Source organism: Octodon degus, unplaced genomic scaffold (assembly GCF_000260255.1).
Source record: "Octodon degus isolate 3935 unplaced genomic scaffold, OctDeg1.0 scaffold00058, whole genome shotgun sequence".
Lineage (NCBI taxonomy): Eukaryota > Metazoa > Chordata > Mammalia > Rodentia > Octodontidae > Octodon > Octodon degus.
This window is the reverse complement of record NW_004524634.1, coordinates 4,654,934-4,671,318: the sequence shown is the minus strand read 5'-3', so window position 1 is coordinate 4,671,318 and position 16,385 is coordinate 4,654,934. Positions and strand designations below refer to the sequence as shown.

The 16,385-nt window shown below is 36.0% G+C and overlaps 1 protein-coding gene across 1 annotated transcript in view; it reads right to left on the bottom strand.

Annotated features, from left to right (window-relative positions):
- The window catches only part of Alms1 (ALMS1, centrosome and basal body associated protein), a 238,310-nt gene that overhangs the window by 56,610 nt on the left and 165,315 nt on the right, over positions 1–16,385 (bottom strand). The window contains exons 10-11 of the mRNA XM_023718405.1: positions 15,917–16,050; positions 5,962–7,700 (exon numbers count right to left, since the gene is read on the bottom strand). Of these exons, the coding sequence (XP_023574173.1) occupies positions 5,962–7,700; positions 15,917–16,050 (1,873 nt within the window). The remainder of the gene's footprint in view (positions 1–5,961; positions 7,701–15,916; positions 16,051–16,385) is intronic.

The window sequence follows — 16,385 nt, the reverse complement described above, 5'->3', positions numbered from 1 at the left end:
TGTACAAGATGCGGACTTGAGATCCTATTTACAAACACCATTAGAACAAATCATTCTATTCATTAAGAGAATGCAACTATTTATCTATCCTAACCACTTTGAATACACAGATACAAAATGGACATTTCTCATTTTTTATACTAAGAAAGGCTAAAAATTTTCCATGTTTTAATTTTTTTCAAATAAAAATTTCATCTTTAAATTGTGTCTCTTCTTGCATTTCATAATCAAAATCAAAGAAATCTAACTGTACCTTTAATGCTTTGGTTAGAAAACTCTTCAAATTCAAAATTTGCAAGTTCTCTATTTCATAAAACATTAGGACCTGAATGTAATTCAGACAAGTTCTTTGACACTTTGTAAGAAGGAACTGCCTCCGCCAGTTGCTAACAACACATTCCTAATTTCTTTCTGAAATTGTTGCCTACATATATCTCTCACATTCTTCTCAAAACTACTATGTAAATCTTTAAGGATTTCTCTACAGTTTTCCCAGTTTGCTGAGCACACACCAAAATGAATGGCAACATCTTGTTCATAGCAATCTTTTCCTAGTTTATACCTAAAAGGTCTTGCAGCCTCTATCCATTACTCAAATCCAAAGCTACCTCTGTATTTTTTGGTACTTATTATAGTAGCAATTCTACCTCTTGGTATCAATTTTTGTCCTAGTCCAAAATACCACAGACTAGGTGACTTATAAACAACAAAAAATTTACGGCTAGCAGTTCTAGAGCCTGGTTAAGTCCAAGATCAAGGCACTGACAGATTTGTTACCAAGTAAAGGCTTACTTTCTGGTTCACAGATGACATCTACTTGCCATGTTATCACATGGAAGAAAGGACTAATTAGCTCTCCACAGTCTTTCATAAGGGCACTAATCACATTCACCACATTAGAGGATTAAGTTCAAGACACTAATTTTCAGAGGACACAAACATTCAGATTATTGCAACATTTAAATTAAGAATCAGGCCATGGAACAGAAAAAAGATATTAATAGAAAAACTGATGGGCCAGAGAGATGGCTCAGTGGAATAAGCGCTTCCCTGGCAAGCGCAAGGGTCTGAGTTCAATCCCTGGTTCTGCCAGAAAAAAAAAAAAAAAAAAAAAAAAAAATCAAGAAAAATTGATGAAATTCATATAATGATCACAAACTGGTGAACAGCAATGAACAAATGCTTGTGTCTGAATTTTGATACATACGTTATAATTTTAAGATTTTAACAACAGGAAAATCTGGGAGTTACAGAGAGCTTTATTTTGTATCTTTAATGTAAATCTAAAATTATTCAAGCACTAAAATTTTTGATCTTAAAAAAGCAAATAATATTGTGCTATATTAAGGTAATATCAAGAACATATCAAGACAGAAAAACTTGTGAATCTCTAAGCCTGTGTCTACATTTCACTAAAAAAAAAGGACAAGTGAAAGAACACATGTAACATCGTATATACAAGCAGCCCAAAGAATCTACACGTAAATTAGAATACAAATATAGTTATAGTTTTAGAAAAATTGCCAGATAGATCAAATTTTTTTAAATTCATTAAATTTTTCCTTATCAGAAGTTAAAACAATTTAGAACTATCATAGGCAAAAACCTTTAAAATAACCAATTACCTATTAAGTATTATAAAAGATACAAAAAACCCAATAATGTAGAGAAAAATTAAAGGTCATTTGAAATGGACTTCTGTTTTAGGGACAAAGTGGTAAATACTGGTCAGCAGCACCACCTTCTGTGGTAAGGAGGCAGACCTGTAGCATGTGACTATTCTGAGGGGAAAAAAATGAATTTCTTCAATACAATGATGGAAACTCTCACCACTTACATTTAACTTAGTACTCAAAATTTTAGCTAGGGTAAGAGAAAAAGGAAAGGGATACAAATGGGGAAAGAAGTCAAATTATCCTTATTTGCACACAATATGATCCTCTACCTAAAAGAAAGATCTTAGAGACCTGCCAAAAGAATTTTAGAGCTGATGAATAAATGCAGCAAAGTGCCAGGACACAAAACCATTGTTTAAAAAAATCAATAGTTTCCAGGCAGAATGGCATACACATGTACAACCAGCACTTAAGAGTTTAAGAGGACCACCACAAGTTTAAGGTCATTCAAGATCAGTGAAGACTCGGGACATAGGAGAATTTGTACTGTAACAACATGGAACTCAGTTGTGCTCCAAATTTTCTGATCAAGAAGATTATAGAGCCACAGAGGAATGTGTTCGATGATCTAAAGTGAGCCTGGAGAGAGTCACATGGAGAGAAAAAACATTTTCTCAGGCTTTCACAGAGAGCAAGTTGGTCAAGCAATGGCCGTGACTCATCCTCATGTCAGACGCTGACAAAAGGATGTACAAAGGGCGGTACAGGGCTACAGGATAAATCCTGAGAGTACTTGGCTGACCTTATCAGATACAAAAGTTACATTTCTTGTTATATATGTCTTGCTATATCTTGGTCTTAACCATCCAGCAGAAAAGTATAAAAATGAGGTATATAAAGTAAATCCATGTTAATATGATGAGCTGTAAAAGGCTTAAGTCAATAACTTCTGAGGATAACCCACTAATATTATAGACTGCTAGACAGTGTTAGATTGTTTAGCTGAATTCAAACACTTATAGTATTTAGATGCCAATAGAATATTCACCTCTGACAAAAAAAAAGAAAAAAAATTTTAAAAAAAAGTTCAAGACCACCCTGATCTATATGGCAAGACCTTGTCTCAAAAAGCAACAACAAAAATAGCTTTTCTACACACCAATAATAAACTAGCTGCAAATAAAACTGAAGATAAATCTATTCAACATAGCTTCAAAAAACAAAATACCTAAGGATCAACCTAACCAAGGAAGTGAAATCTCTACAGTGAAAATTTTGGCACACTGCAGAAATTGAAGATCACACTACAAAGTGGAAAGACCTCCCATATACAAAACAGACTATCAGAATTATAGGGTTTTTTTTTTTTCAGAATTATATTGTTTAAATTAGCCATAAGCACAGGCAATCTACAGATGTAATGAAATCCCCATCAAAATATTAATAGCATTCTTCATAAAGCTAGAAAAAAATGCTATAATTCATGTAGAAACATGAAAGATGCAGGGTAAAGTAATCCAAAGGGAAAAGAGAAAGGATGGACGAATCACAAAGCCTGATTTCAAATTATACTACAAAGCCATAGTAAGAAAAATAACATGATACCAGTGCAAAAATAGACATGTAGAGCAGTAGAATAGAGGATACATTGAAAAAATAAGATGCAACTCTAGCCATATGACTTTTCACAAAAGGTCAAAAGCCTATGTTGGAGAAAAGACAACCACTTTGCGGGGAGGGGTGTGGTGCTTGGTTTTTTGAGACAGTTTCTCTCTATGTAGCCCAAGTAGACTTCAAACTCTTGGCAAGCCTCCTGCCTCAGCCTCCCAAGTGCTGGGATTAAAATTTTCTCTTTTGGGCCAGTGAGATTGCTCAGCAGCATAAACACCTGCCTCGCAGTTCAATCCATGGTAATAATAATAATAATAGTAATACTTCTTTAACAAATGCTGCTCAGCAAACTGGATATCCACTTGTAAACAAATGAAACTGGATCCCTATTTCTCACCCTGTACAATAATAACTCAAAGTGAGTGATAGATGTAGACATAAGACATAAAACTAAAAATGCTAAAACACAGGGGAAATACTTTAAGTCATAAGCATAGGCAAAGATTTCCTAATAGGAATCCAAGTAGCCCAGGAAATATTACCAAAAACCAACAAATAAGGTGACATTAAAATAAAAAGTTTTTGCACTGCAAGAAAAACAACAGAGTAAATATACAGATTTTAAAATGAAAGAAATTCTTCACCAAATACAAGTCCAACAATGTAATATTTAGAATGCATAAAGAACTAAAAATAAATTTAACACCCAAAAAACAAACAGCCCAACTGACAAATGAGCAAATGAATTAGACATTTCTCAAAACAAATACAAATGGGGACCAGCATGATAGCTCAGCTGACTAAAGCGCCTGCTTGGGTGAGCTTAGGCAAGCACAGGAACCATGGTTCCATAATCTGGCATGTGTGCCAGCCCCGCCCCAAGGGTGGGCTGAGCCAGCCAGAGTCCAGGGCTAGTGGCACATGCCTGCAATCCCAGAGCTGGGGAGGCTGAAAAGAGAAGGATCAGTATGAGTCTGAGCTGCGTAAAGACCCTGAAACAACCAAATACATTAAAAAAAAAAAAAAAGGCTGTTAAACATATAAATAAATATTCAAAATCTTTAGCCACCAGGGAAATGCAAATCAAAACTACTGATATTTCACTTCGCTCCATTCAGAATGACTATCATCAGGAATCAAAAAGAATAAATGCTGGTGAAGATGCAGGGAAAAATGAATCCTTCCATACTAATGCTGGGAATGCAAATTAGTATAGTCACCATGTACATCCCTGGAAGTTTGAAAGAAATAAAGAAAAGAAGGAAAGAAAGACCGACTGACCACATTAACTCAGCTATAGTTCTCCTTGATATATCACTGAAGAACTAGAAGACAATACTTTCTATGGATATTTACACACCCACTTATTACAATACAGTCCACAACTGTCAACATAAATGAACAAGCTTACGTGTCCATCAACAAATGAAAACGTGTTTATATACAATGGTATACTTTTTAGCTGTAAAGAATGAAATTATAAGCAATAAACCCAGACTCAGAAAGACATGATTGCATGTTTCCTCTGATACACAGAATCTAGTATGAGGAAATGGCTCATAGTGGGCATGGCCCTTCTCCAGCTTTCCAACACACTCTGCCTCCTTGGCTACCATGACTCAAACAGCTTTCCCCTCCCATGTCCTCCTGCCTTGAAGTGAGTAAACCATGGTCTTAAACCTCTGAAATCATGGACCAAAATAAACCTTCCCCTTTGTCCTGGCTATGAAAGTTGAGCAATATAATCATAAGCCACTGGGGGGAAAAAAAAAAAGCAAGCATAACTCTGGACAGATACAAACAAATAATAAAGTGAAAGTTTGTTGAGGAATATTTATGTAATTTTTTTAAAAAGTCTAATTTTGGTTTGGATCTAAAATGTTGCCTAAAAGTCATATATTCAGAGGTGGGGTTTTGTTGAGGATGGGCCACTAGGGTACAATCTGGAGGAGTGCATTCTTTTCCCCAAACGTTCCTTTTTTTTTTTTTTCTTTCTGTTTCTTGGCTACTATGAGCAACCTTCCTGGCATGCCATTTTGTTATTCTGTTTCTTCCTTAGAGCCAGTCAACCCTGGACAGAACTCTGATAGTGTGAACCAAAATAAACATTTCCTCTCTTCATTTTCAGTGTATCAGGTGTTTTGTTTTTTTTTTTTTTCTCAGCAACAAAAAAGTAACTAATACATTAATTATCTTTCACATGTCCCTGAATTGGGTTTCCTTTTCTATAGTACAACATGAATGGAAGCATCAAACACATCAGTGTGAGTTGATGTGCATTATTGGTGATGATAACCTTAATCCTCTGGGTAAAATAGTTATCTGCCAGGATTCTCCATTGCAAAGTTACATTTTTCTTTGTAAATACTAGTATTTGAGGGACGTGAAAGGGGAATTAAAGAGGAAGGTGGTGAGACAGACACAAATGCAACCTCCCAAAGGAGACAGTGTATATTCAACACAAAAATAATTAATCATACCACTGAATAATCAATGATTCCTTTCAAAGTAATTCAATTTCTTATAACATTTGATGTAATCTTGCCAAAGGTTCTTTGAAAGTATATTACATTCACATATTTTTATTTACATACTTCTTGAAAGACTTCTAGCAGATTAGTCAGATACAACCTCCCTTAAGTCATACGGTCTTTTCCCAAGAACATTTGCTTAAGTATTTTAAACACTTTATCATAAGTTTCATCAGCTTCACTGTTAACACAATGAGACTCACCGATCTGCAGATACCGGAGTCCCTTCTGGTTTGGAATATCCTTCCAAATCTGAAATGTTCACTTGTATTTGCCTTGAGGTTGTTATCTGGCTATTCTGAGAAGGTACAGTGTTCAAGTCCTGAGCAATAATATTACTATCTGGAAGAGGAGACTGTACAACTTGGACGTCCAGTGGAGATTTAGGTCCTAGAAAACCTAAAGATTCTTGATTCTGTGTTACAGGTTTACTGGTCAATAATTTGGAGGTTGGTCCCAATGATCTCGAAGATACAGTTTGTAGGTCAGAGTGAAACTCACTATTCATCCTTGTTTTAGAAGTAGGATCCAATGAATAAAATCTTTTATCTAAGGTTCCACTATCCAACTTGGAAGGAGTCTTGGGACCAAGAGTGATACGAACACAGGAAAGTGCTTTTCTATTTGAAGGTGGAGCAGATGCAGATGTTGCTAATGTATAATGATCAGGAGGTGACTGGGAGGTCACATTACTGAATTTAGCTTCAACATTTATATTAGAAATGTGTGATTTAGGTGTATGTTTGTTCTTTTCTACTACACAGTCCTGACCTTGAGATAGTAGAAAATGGTCTTTCTTCATGTGCTCATCTACATCTGGGGCTTTGCTTTGATGCTGTTCAAGAAAAATGGAAGGAGGAAGATCTGAAGCTATATAATCCTGACAATGGGGATAGGAAGGATGGTTTTCTCTCATCTCATGATCTATATGTGTGGATTTACTCTGTTCAAAGAGTTCTCGTTGTTCAAGAAAAATGCAAGAAGGAACATCTGGACAAGGGGGAGAATGGTGTTTTCTCACATAGTGATCTGCATGTGGGTCTTTGCTTTGTTCAAAAAGTTCTCTTTCATGACAAACGAGTGAAGGAAGATCTGGAGTTATACTCTTGTCTTTTATTCCTAATGTGGAATTTGGTCTGCTCATGCTAATGAGGGTAGGGGTATCAGAAAATTGAACTTCCTTGAAACTGCTACAATTTGCACCGTTACTAGGCTTAGAAGGACTGACTTTAAAATCTGACCTTTCTAACAGTTTTTCTTCTTGATAAGAATGCTCAAAATTAACAGGTGTCTTTTCACTTTGCCTATTACCTTCTGGGGCAATAATCACATCTTTATCTGGTGAGTGCTTAAGTGTTTTAAGTGATGAAGGGGAGGAGGTTTTCCGTTTAAGATCTCTAGGAGGAATTTGCTCTTCAGTGACATTAGAATTAAATACCCCCACAGATGTTCCAGTACCTTGACTACTTTCAGTAACACCAACCTTAAAAACAGAGGAGTCTGAAATGCATTTAGAATGTCGGTGAGATGAAAATGTGATGGAGGTAGTAAACTGTCTCATGGGCTCAGGGGTAGATATTTTTGTTGAAGAATGAAAATCCACACAAGTAGGTTCATGGGATGGCATTCGAAAACCTTTGCTGATGTTGTTATGAAACTGGGAATGACTTTGTAACTGCAAGGAATTCCAAACTTTGAAATGGGAGTTGTTCTGGTCTAGTGATTTAGAGAAATTGATGTGCCTGGATCTCCATGGTGAGGGACACCGTCGTCCTCTGTTCACTTCCAAGGGTTCAGCAGATCTAAAGCCACAAGAGGGGCTGTCCAATTGTGGCTGTTCAGCGGCCAGAGTCCTGAAACATCCTTTTTCATGGCTCTCAATAATAATGTGACCACATACAGGTTCAGGTGTGCATCCTATTCCCCGGGGACTCTGTAAACCCTAAAAGACATAAATGAGTTCTTACTTGAAGTATCAAAATAGCTTTACATTATGCTAATGAATTTTCTATCCAGACTAATAACTGACCATGAAGATCATATCATTCTTTTATAAATGAAGCAAGTCAAAGCAGATAGCAAAAAATAATCACAGAACAAAATGGTTCACGATGAGACCACTCAGAAGAATTCTCCTAAAATTTTTCCACTATATTACAACAAAGACTACTACCATTCCCCAATAAGTATTATCTTCTTTTTAGTAAAATAAGTACCTCACTAAAACTCTGGCAGACCATAAAGCCACCAACCTGAAGACATTTCTCGTTTTTCTTGCTAACTTTGATCAGATAACTGTGTTTAGCAGCATGGTATATGAGCAAAAGTGTTAGATGCAACTTGTTTGTCCTTAAAATTCATTTTCCGACTTCTGTTTCCATGACTACCACCACTGCTATTATAATGATTACTCTTGCTGCACTAAAATGGTGCACATCATGCCTGTGATAGCTCAACTGCCCAGCCAGTTTGGGTCTTTGGATAACTTCAAGGACAGAGTTAACTTTCCTACCTTCAGCTCTTACAAGGGAAAAACTGATTCTACTTTATTTGAGCCATTCAAACTAATTTGGTTACTTTTGACTCTCTAGTATAAGGGTTTGACTCACAGCCCTACTGTTTTACTCCTCTGAACAACAACAAAAAGAAGAATTAGTTGGTATCTTTTCCTGGGACATAAAATCAATGTGCAAAGCTGCCAAAAACATAGCCTTTTGAGGCTTTTGTGTTTTACCCATAAAGATGTTATAATTTGGCATTCTATTTTATGACATAGTACATTCTGTTATATAAAATATTTCAATTATAATGCCTTCTTCCAGATGATGGAGTAGATTTTCCCTATTTCTCTTGCTAAGTAAAATTAAATCTTCCAAACACTGTATGTGAAACACATTCTTCTGAAAAATCTGAAAGATGTAGAGAAGAAGGCAAATTGGCTGGGGATCTTAAAATTTGTGGAAAGATATGGTGGTGAGATTCCTAGATTTTCTTTTTGTCTTGTATGTCCAGATTTGTAGTTGAAGAAGTCAGAAACCCAGGAACAATAGACACAAACCAACGCCTAACAGAAACTTGCTCTCACTAGCTTAAAAAAAAAAAAATGACAGCTGAGCCAAACATAAAACTTTTAGACTTTTATTATTCTATTCCAACAACCCAGTCAGTGTACCTTATCTTGTGGCACTGTAAAGTAAATGTTCAGTATACGGACTCTATCAGTGTCAGTATCATTGCCATGGCATATCACTACACTTCTCCAAAATGTTATCATTGGAAGAAAATGAGTGAAGGGCACATATGATCTCCATATTCTTTGCTTTTTGGTTTGTTTCATTTTTATTTTCATTTGTGGTACTTGAAATTGAACCCATGGCTTTTGCACTGAACTATTATCACATTCCCCCCCCCCCCTGGTTTTTGTTGTAGTACTGGGGGTTGAGCTATACCCTATCCTATTTTTTCATTTTTTAATTTTAAGACAGGGTCTCATTAGGGGCTGGGAGGTGCTCAAATTTCCAGTCTTCCTGTTTCAGCATCTCAGAATGCTGGGATTAGAACCACATCATCATGTGCAGCTTAAGGTAATTCTTGTGAGCCTCTGAATTAGTTATCTCTGAGCAACTGCTACATTTTAAAAAGTCCTTCAGAGCTTCCCATCTTAATACGTGAACATTCATTCTTCCATGTGCTACTGCCACTGTAATCCATTCACCACGAGGTAATATAGCGAAGGGATCCTCACCAGAGGAGCACCATGCTCCTCTGTTGGACTTTAAGCCTCCAAAACTCAGAGCTACATAAGCCTCTTTTCCGTATAAAGTACTTAGCATATAATATTTTATTAGAGTAATGTAAATCATAGGGATACCCTCTCTCTCATGTGTAATCTTAAAAAGCTAATCAATAGGACAGTCCAGATATATACACTAACATTTAGTGGCATGAATCTTCTATAAAGAGGTCAAAAAATGAGGAAAGAATAATCTTTACAATATACAATACTGAAATAATTCAATAATTATATAAATTCAACACATAAAAATAACCTCAACAGAGACAGAAAACAAAAATGAAAATAGGTAAACTGGACTAAATAAAACTTTCAAACTTCTGTACATCAAAGAAGAGTGAAAAGACAACCTTTAAAAAGGGAGAAAATATTTGCAAATCATTATTTCTATTAGAACAAACACAGCAAACAAACACAACACAATTCAAAAAAACAACCAACACAATTCAAAAATAGACGCTTCAAAAGGCATTTCTCTAAAGAATATGTACAACAGGAGATGGTGATATAGCTCAGTGACACAATGCCTGTTTGGCAAGCAGAAGGTACTGAGTTCAATACCCAGAACCTCCCCCCAACAAAAAAAAAGAAAAGAAAATGTACAAGGGCTGGCCAAATAGCTCAGCAGATTAAAGTGCATGCTAGCCGGTGCAGGGGCAGGGGCTTCAATCCCCAAGCCTGCCATGCCAGCCCCATCCCCGTGGTGCACTGAGATGGCAAATGAGACTGGGCCAAAGAAGAAATACAAATAGAAAGATATAATACAAGTAAAAGGAAAGCAGGATCTCAAGGACTAACTAATCAAGAGAGAGAAAGGAGAAGAGCTAGGAAACATGACAATGTCAAGCCATACAGTTATATGTAAAAGATGAGCAAGGCAATGATCCTGAGAATCTTCAGAAGATTTTTTAATCTAGCAGTTAATTGGAAAGATTCTCACCCTGACTAACTATATATACTGATACCTGTGAACTAAGCTACTGCACTGCAGATGGTAATTTGTAACAGTAGTTTCATGTTTGGAGTGCCTGTCATTCTGGTAGTCTGAATATGGGCGACTTGTCATGACATGCCATTTACTGCTATGATGTCTCTCGGGTAGGTGGCTGTTCAAGAAGAAGGGGGTGGCGAATGAAAGCAAGAGACAGGAAAAGGAATGTGGGACTGTCCTGCTTCAAGGTTGTATATGGTGAGATTTTTGGACTTATGTGCAAACATGAGAAGTATGTAATTCTTTATCCTATTTTTAAAATATAATGTAATTTTTAAAATGTTTTTATCATATTATTCAGGGACTTAAAGTTCAACATATCAATACTTGATGAAAAATACCTGCTCCTTATTATGCCTAAGATGTTTGAAATGCAGTGAGATAGTGAGGTTAAGCTTAATAGCCTAAATCGTTTGATAATAACAATAAACTTGTCTTCTGGATGGTTAACAACCTAAGTTTGCAGACCAAAATTAGAGAAAAAGGAGGGCTACAAGGAATGCCAACATTTTGGCCCTAACCTTCTAAGGTCAATTAAGACTCAGGACATACGAGAACTTGTACTGTAACGTCATATACCTCGGTAGTGTCCCAAATTTTCTGATCAAGAAGATTATGGGGCCAAAGAGGAAAGTGATCGATGATGTAGAGTGTGCCTAAGGAGAGTCACATGGGGAGAAGACACTCTCTCAGGCTTTCACAGAGAGCACATTGGCCAAGCAATGGCTGTGACTCATCCACATGGCTGCACTGACAAAGGTTCTACAATCTGAGGTACAGGATCTCAGGATAAATCCTGAGGGCATTTCACTGACCTTCTCAGACCAAAAAGCTACAACTCTTGTTGCATAAGTCCTGCTTTACCTTGGTCTTAACCATTCAGTAGAAAAGTATGAAGACGAAATATAGGAAATAAAGCCATGTTGTTATGTTGAGCTGTGGGGGACTCAGGTCAATAATTTCTGACATTGCCAGTTAAACAGAAGACCCAATGCTATTATGGGCTACTGCACTCTTTTAGAATATTTTGCTGAGTTTACACACCTATAATATTTAATAACGGAACTTAGAAAAAATGGGGTATACCAATGAATGTCCATTTTGTATCTGTGTATTCAAAGTGGTTAGGATAGATATATAGTTGCATTCTCTTAATGAATAGAATGATTTGTTCTAATGGTGTTTGTAAACAGGATCACAAGTCCACTTCTTGTACAGCAATTAACCACTAAGAAGAATATATGCAGTGTATTATTTGTTGAAACTGTACTTCCGATTTGATTTGAAACTGTCTCATTGCTATCTGTTTATCAATAAAACTTTGAAAAAAAAAAAAAGACAGCTACTAAACTTACTACAGCAAGTCTTCAATTTACGAATGAGAGAACATTCCTAAATCGGATTTGTTTGCTTCGGGTAAAGTGAGTCTTATATACCTTCGAAACAAATGTGCAATGTAAACTATTAAATAAAACGCACAAGGGCCTGCCAAATAGCTCAGCGGATTAAAGTGCCTGTAAGCAGGCACAGGGCCCAGGGTTCAATCCCTGAGCCTGCCGTGCTGGCCCCGCCCCCGGGGTGCGCTGCAGCAACTGAGACTGGGCATGGTGGAGCGCGTCTGTAATCCCAGCTCTGGGGAGGCTGTAAATAGGCAAATCACTACGAGTCCGATCTAGTAGTGAGACCCGGAACACCCTTTAGACCCTTCCCTAAAGTACATATAAATAAATACACACACACAAAAAAAAAAAAATGAGACTGGGCATGGAGCATGCCTGTAATCCCAGCTCTTGGGAGGCTGTAAACAGGCAGATTACTGAATCCAATCTAGTAGTGAGACCCTGAACACCCTATAGATCCTTCCCTAAAAAAAAAAAAAAAAAAAAAAAAAAAAAAAAAAGTACAACAGAACAATACCTAAAAAGCAGCTCAGTATCACTAACAAGAGAAATGAAAATCAGTATCACACTGAGGTATTACCTCTGATTTAGTAGGATAACCATTATTTAAAAAATAAAAAAAACAGGACCTAACAAGTACTTTCAAGAAAAAGTGTTGGGCCAGGAAGATAACTCAGTAGAATAAGCACTTGCCCGGCAAGCGCAAGGGCCTGAGTTCAATCCCCATTTCTGCTAAAAAAAGAAAGAAAAACAGTGTAGCCTCTACAGAAAACAATATAGAACTTCTTCAAAATCTTCCAGAGAATGATCATTTAATAATTATACTTAACTATACCTCTAGGTGTAGGTAAAAAAGAAAGCAGTCTTTCCTGGTTCATAAGCTGTCTTTTCACCATATTTTCTGATGCATAGAAGTTCTTTAGAGAAATGCCTGTTAGTTTTCTGCCCATTTTTGTATTGCATTGGTGGTTGTTTTTTGAATTGGGTGCTGTTGGTTTTTTGGAGGAGAGTGGTTAAGTTGTAGATGTTCTTCATGTATTTTGGATATTAACCTATTAGAAACATGATTTGTAAATGTTTTCTCCCTTTTTCACTGTATTTTTTTTTTTAGCAGAATATATTTATTGAGAAAAAGAAAGCTCCTGTCCAAGAGATGGACAGGAGGGGGGGCCTGAGCGGGTAGTTCCATTTCACTGTATTCTTATGTACAGAAGTTTTAAAGTTTTATTTAGCCTTCAAAGAGATGTTTATACAATCATGTTCACAGCAGCAATGTCCACAACACAAAACCTCAGAATTATTCAGCAATTAAGACTTTTCTTAAAACTATTCAGAATTAAAACTTTTCTTAAAACTCAAGTCTTTGATTAACAAGGTTTTGAAAGACAACAAGTCTTGGAGATAAGTGATGGTAGTGGTTGTTGCATTACAGTTTATATAAAATTCAAAAACAAACTAATCAATGGTGGAGAAGTAATAATGGTTACTTCTGGTAGGGTCAAGTATTGTCTGTTTTTCACGTGGTATTGAATTTAGAAGGGCATAAAATTAAAGTGCCTGCTCAAGCAGACGCAGGGACGGGGTTTGATCCCCAGCATGCAGTGCTGGGCCTGCCCCCGGGCACATTGAGACAGTGATTGAGACTGGTCTTGGTGGTGCATGCCTGTAATCCCAGCCCTTGGGTGCCTGAAAACAGGAGGAACTGTGTAGTGAGACCCTGTAGACTCCATACTAAATACAAAATAAATAAATAAATAAATTCTCTTCTCATATAAGTGTTTTAATCTATTTTCTGTTGACTACAATAAAACATTCAAGGCTGAATAATTTTTGAAGAAAATAAAACTACTCAGAATTATTTGTTTGTGTTTGGCACTTTTGCTAAATATAATTTTGTGTGAGACCTTTCAGTGCTGCAGATATTAATTTATTGTTTACTGCTATCTACTTTATAAACAAAGCTTATTTGATTCCTGTATTTTACTCTTCATAGACATTTATGCTGTTTTTAGATGTTGGCTACAACAATTATTTCTGTTCATGTCTTTTTTTAAACATATGTACTAATTAATACCTTGATAAACACTTAAAAACTACAGGACGGACATGTCCAAGGGTAGGCATATTTATTTTTATGAAGCAATTTTCAATTCATTTTTAAGAATACTACACCAAATTTACTTTCCCAAAAGCAGTATCATAGTTCCATTTGCTTCACAGCTTTGCCAGTAGTATTTTTCTTTTATTTTAGCTACTTTTACATAAAGTAATACATAGGATCATGGGCACTAGGTTTCTCAAAATTGGGGAAGAAGTTACAAACAAAGGAAAAGGACAGAGTTAACACTACACTACTAGAATGGAATTGGACATACTGGTATAAACTCACAATTCTCACAAATTTAAAGCCAATGGTAAGGAAACTGAAATCTAACAGGGTGTGTGTGTGCATGTGTTTATATCTATATATACTGCTGAAAGGGCAAAGAGAAAACAGTATCACAATTCAATCAGCAATCAAGCTTACAAATTTTGGTATTTAAATATCACTTCTGCTGAAAGGAATCAGGGCCTCTTAGAGAGATGGCCAACTAAGTCTGAGGAAGCTATCCCTGGAGTATCTTCCTACACCAGAAAATAAGCAAGCACTCCAACAATGATGGAGACATGAGAAAAATACATGGGAACCAGTTTAACAATGTTAATTTGAAATCTGATTATCAAAATAGACAATGACAATAACACACTGTGATTCTCTGAGAACAGAAAAAACTGGGAATCCATACTGATATAAATAAATGGGGAAACTGTTCAAAGACTGATGAAATTTTTTAATCCTAACATTATGGTTATATTAAAAAAAAACTCAGATAAGTATTAACAGACACTCAAATATACTGTATGTACAATAATAAGAAATAAACAAAAACTATAAATCTACACAAATTGTAACATTATGAAAAAACAATTTTCAAAAAGATTGAGACTGGTCTTGGTGGTGCATGCCTGTAATCCCAGCCCTTGGGTGCCTGAAAACAGGAGGAACTGTGTAGTGAGACCCTGTAGACTCCATACTAAATACAAAATAAATAAATAAATAAATAAATAAATAAATAAATAAATAAATTCTCTTCTCATATAAGTGTTTTAATCTATTTTAGATTTAACAAACTGATTTAACAAACTGATTCCATCTATATAAAGCTCAAAATCATATTGAAGAGAACTTACACATGCCAGGATAAAAACAAAATAGACAAAGGGTAAGGATGAAGCTACTGTAAATAGCAGAACTATAGAAGTCGTAGCATGCATAATGCTAAAGGTTCAATACCTGACTCCACCCCAAAAGAGACTGGAGGAGATACAAAGAACAATGGTATTTGGCAATATTTATTCCTCAAACTGAATACTGGAGATAAAGGAATTATTTTAACTTCTCTTCATTCTTTTAAGTGTGCCTATGTATGAAATAGCTCACAATAAAAGGAAAATAAGTCTATTAAAGTCACTTTTACATAAGCTATTATAACTGTCTTCCAATGCAGTACAGTGGAGCAAACCCAAGGCTCTACCCCTCTACCCCTAGGCTATAACTCCAATCCTATAATTGTGGTGTTAAGTAGAAAATATCTATCTAAAGCTGGCTGGACTTCATCTACATTTCAAGTGGTTGATCTTAAGGGAAAAAAAAATTGTGAAGTTTAGCCTCTGTTCTACAACATATTGATAAAATGAGCAAGTTGATTCTTACTCTTCTAAGAAGATAATTTTTCTCAATAGATGAACTTGAAATTAATCAAAATTTACAGACTCTAATCCTTAAATCTTTACTTTTGATGCTTAAAACATCTAACACTTCTGTCAAAGATTATCAGCAACTTTCTGTGATCACCAATGTCAAAGTAAGGGATTCAATTTCCATCATCTTTCCTTTTACATTTTCTGTTTTCATTACTAAATTTCTTTTATACCTCAGACAAGTCAGGTGCTCTAGTATGACCAAATAACTTTGCCTTGATCTCTTCTACTTTCCTTCTGTCATCTTCATTTAATTCTGATATAGAGTATCCATGGTCATCAGCTAAATTAAACTTCAGATTCCAGGCTGGAAAGAAATCATACCAACACTGAGATGATACAACATAAAACTTGCCAATGACATATACATCAATACGCAACTTAATCCCTACCACAACACTCAATACGTGCTCAGTGATACAATAGCCTATTAAAGATCTTAAGAGAGATCATTTTACTGGAGTACTTTTTTTTTAAAGGCTTTTTTTGTTTGTTTGTTTTTTGTTTTGGTACAGAGTCTCACTACGCAGTTCAGACTCATAGTGATCCTCCTGATTTCTGCCTCCCTAATGCTGGGATTCCAGGCGTGTGCCACCAGGCCTGGACTCCATCGTGCCACCACGCCTAGACTCCATCACTGGC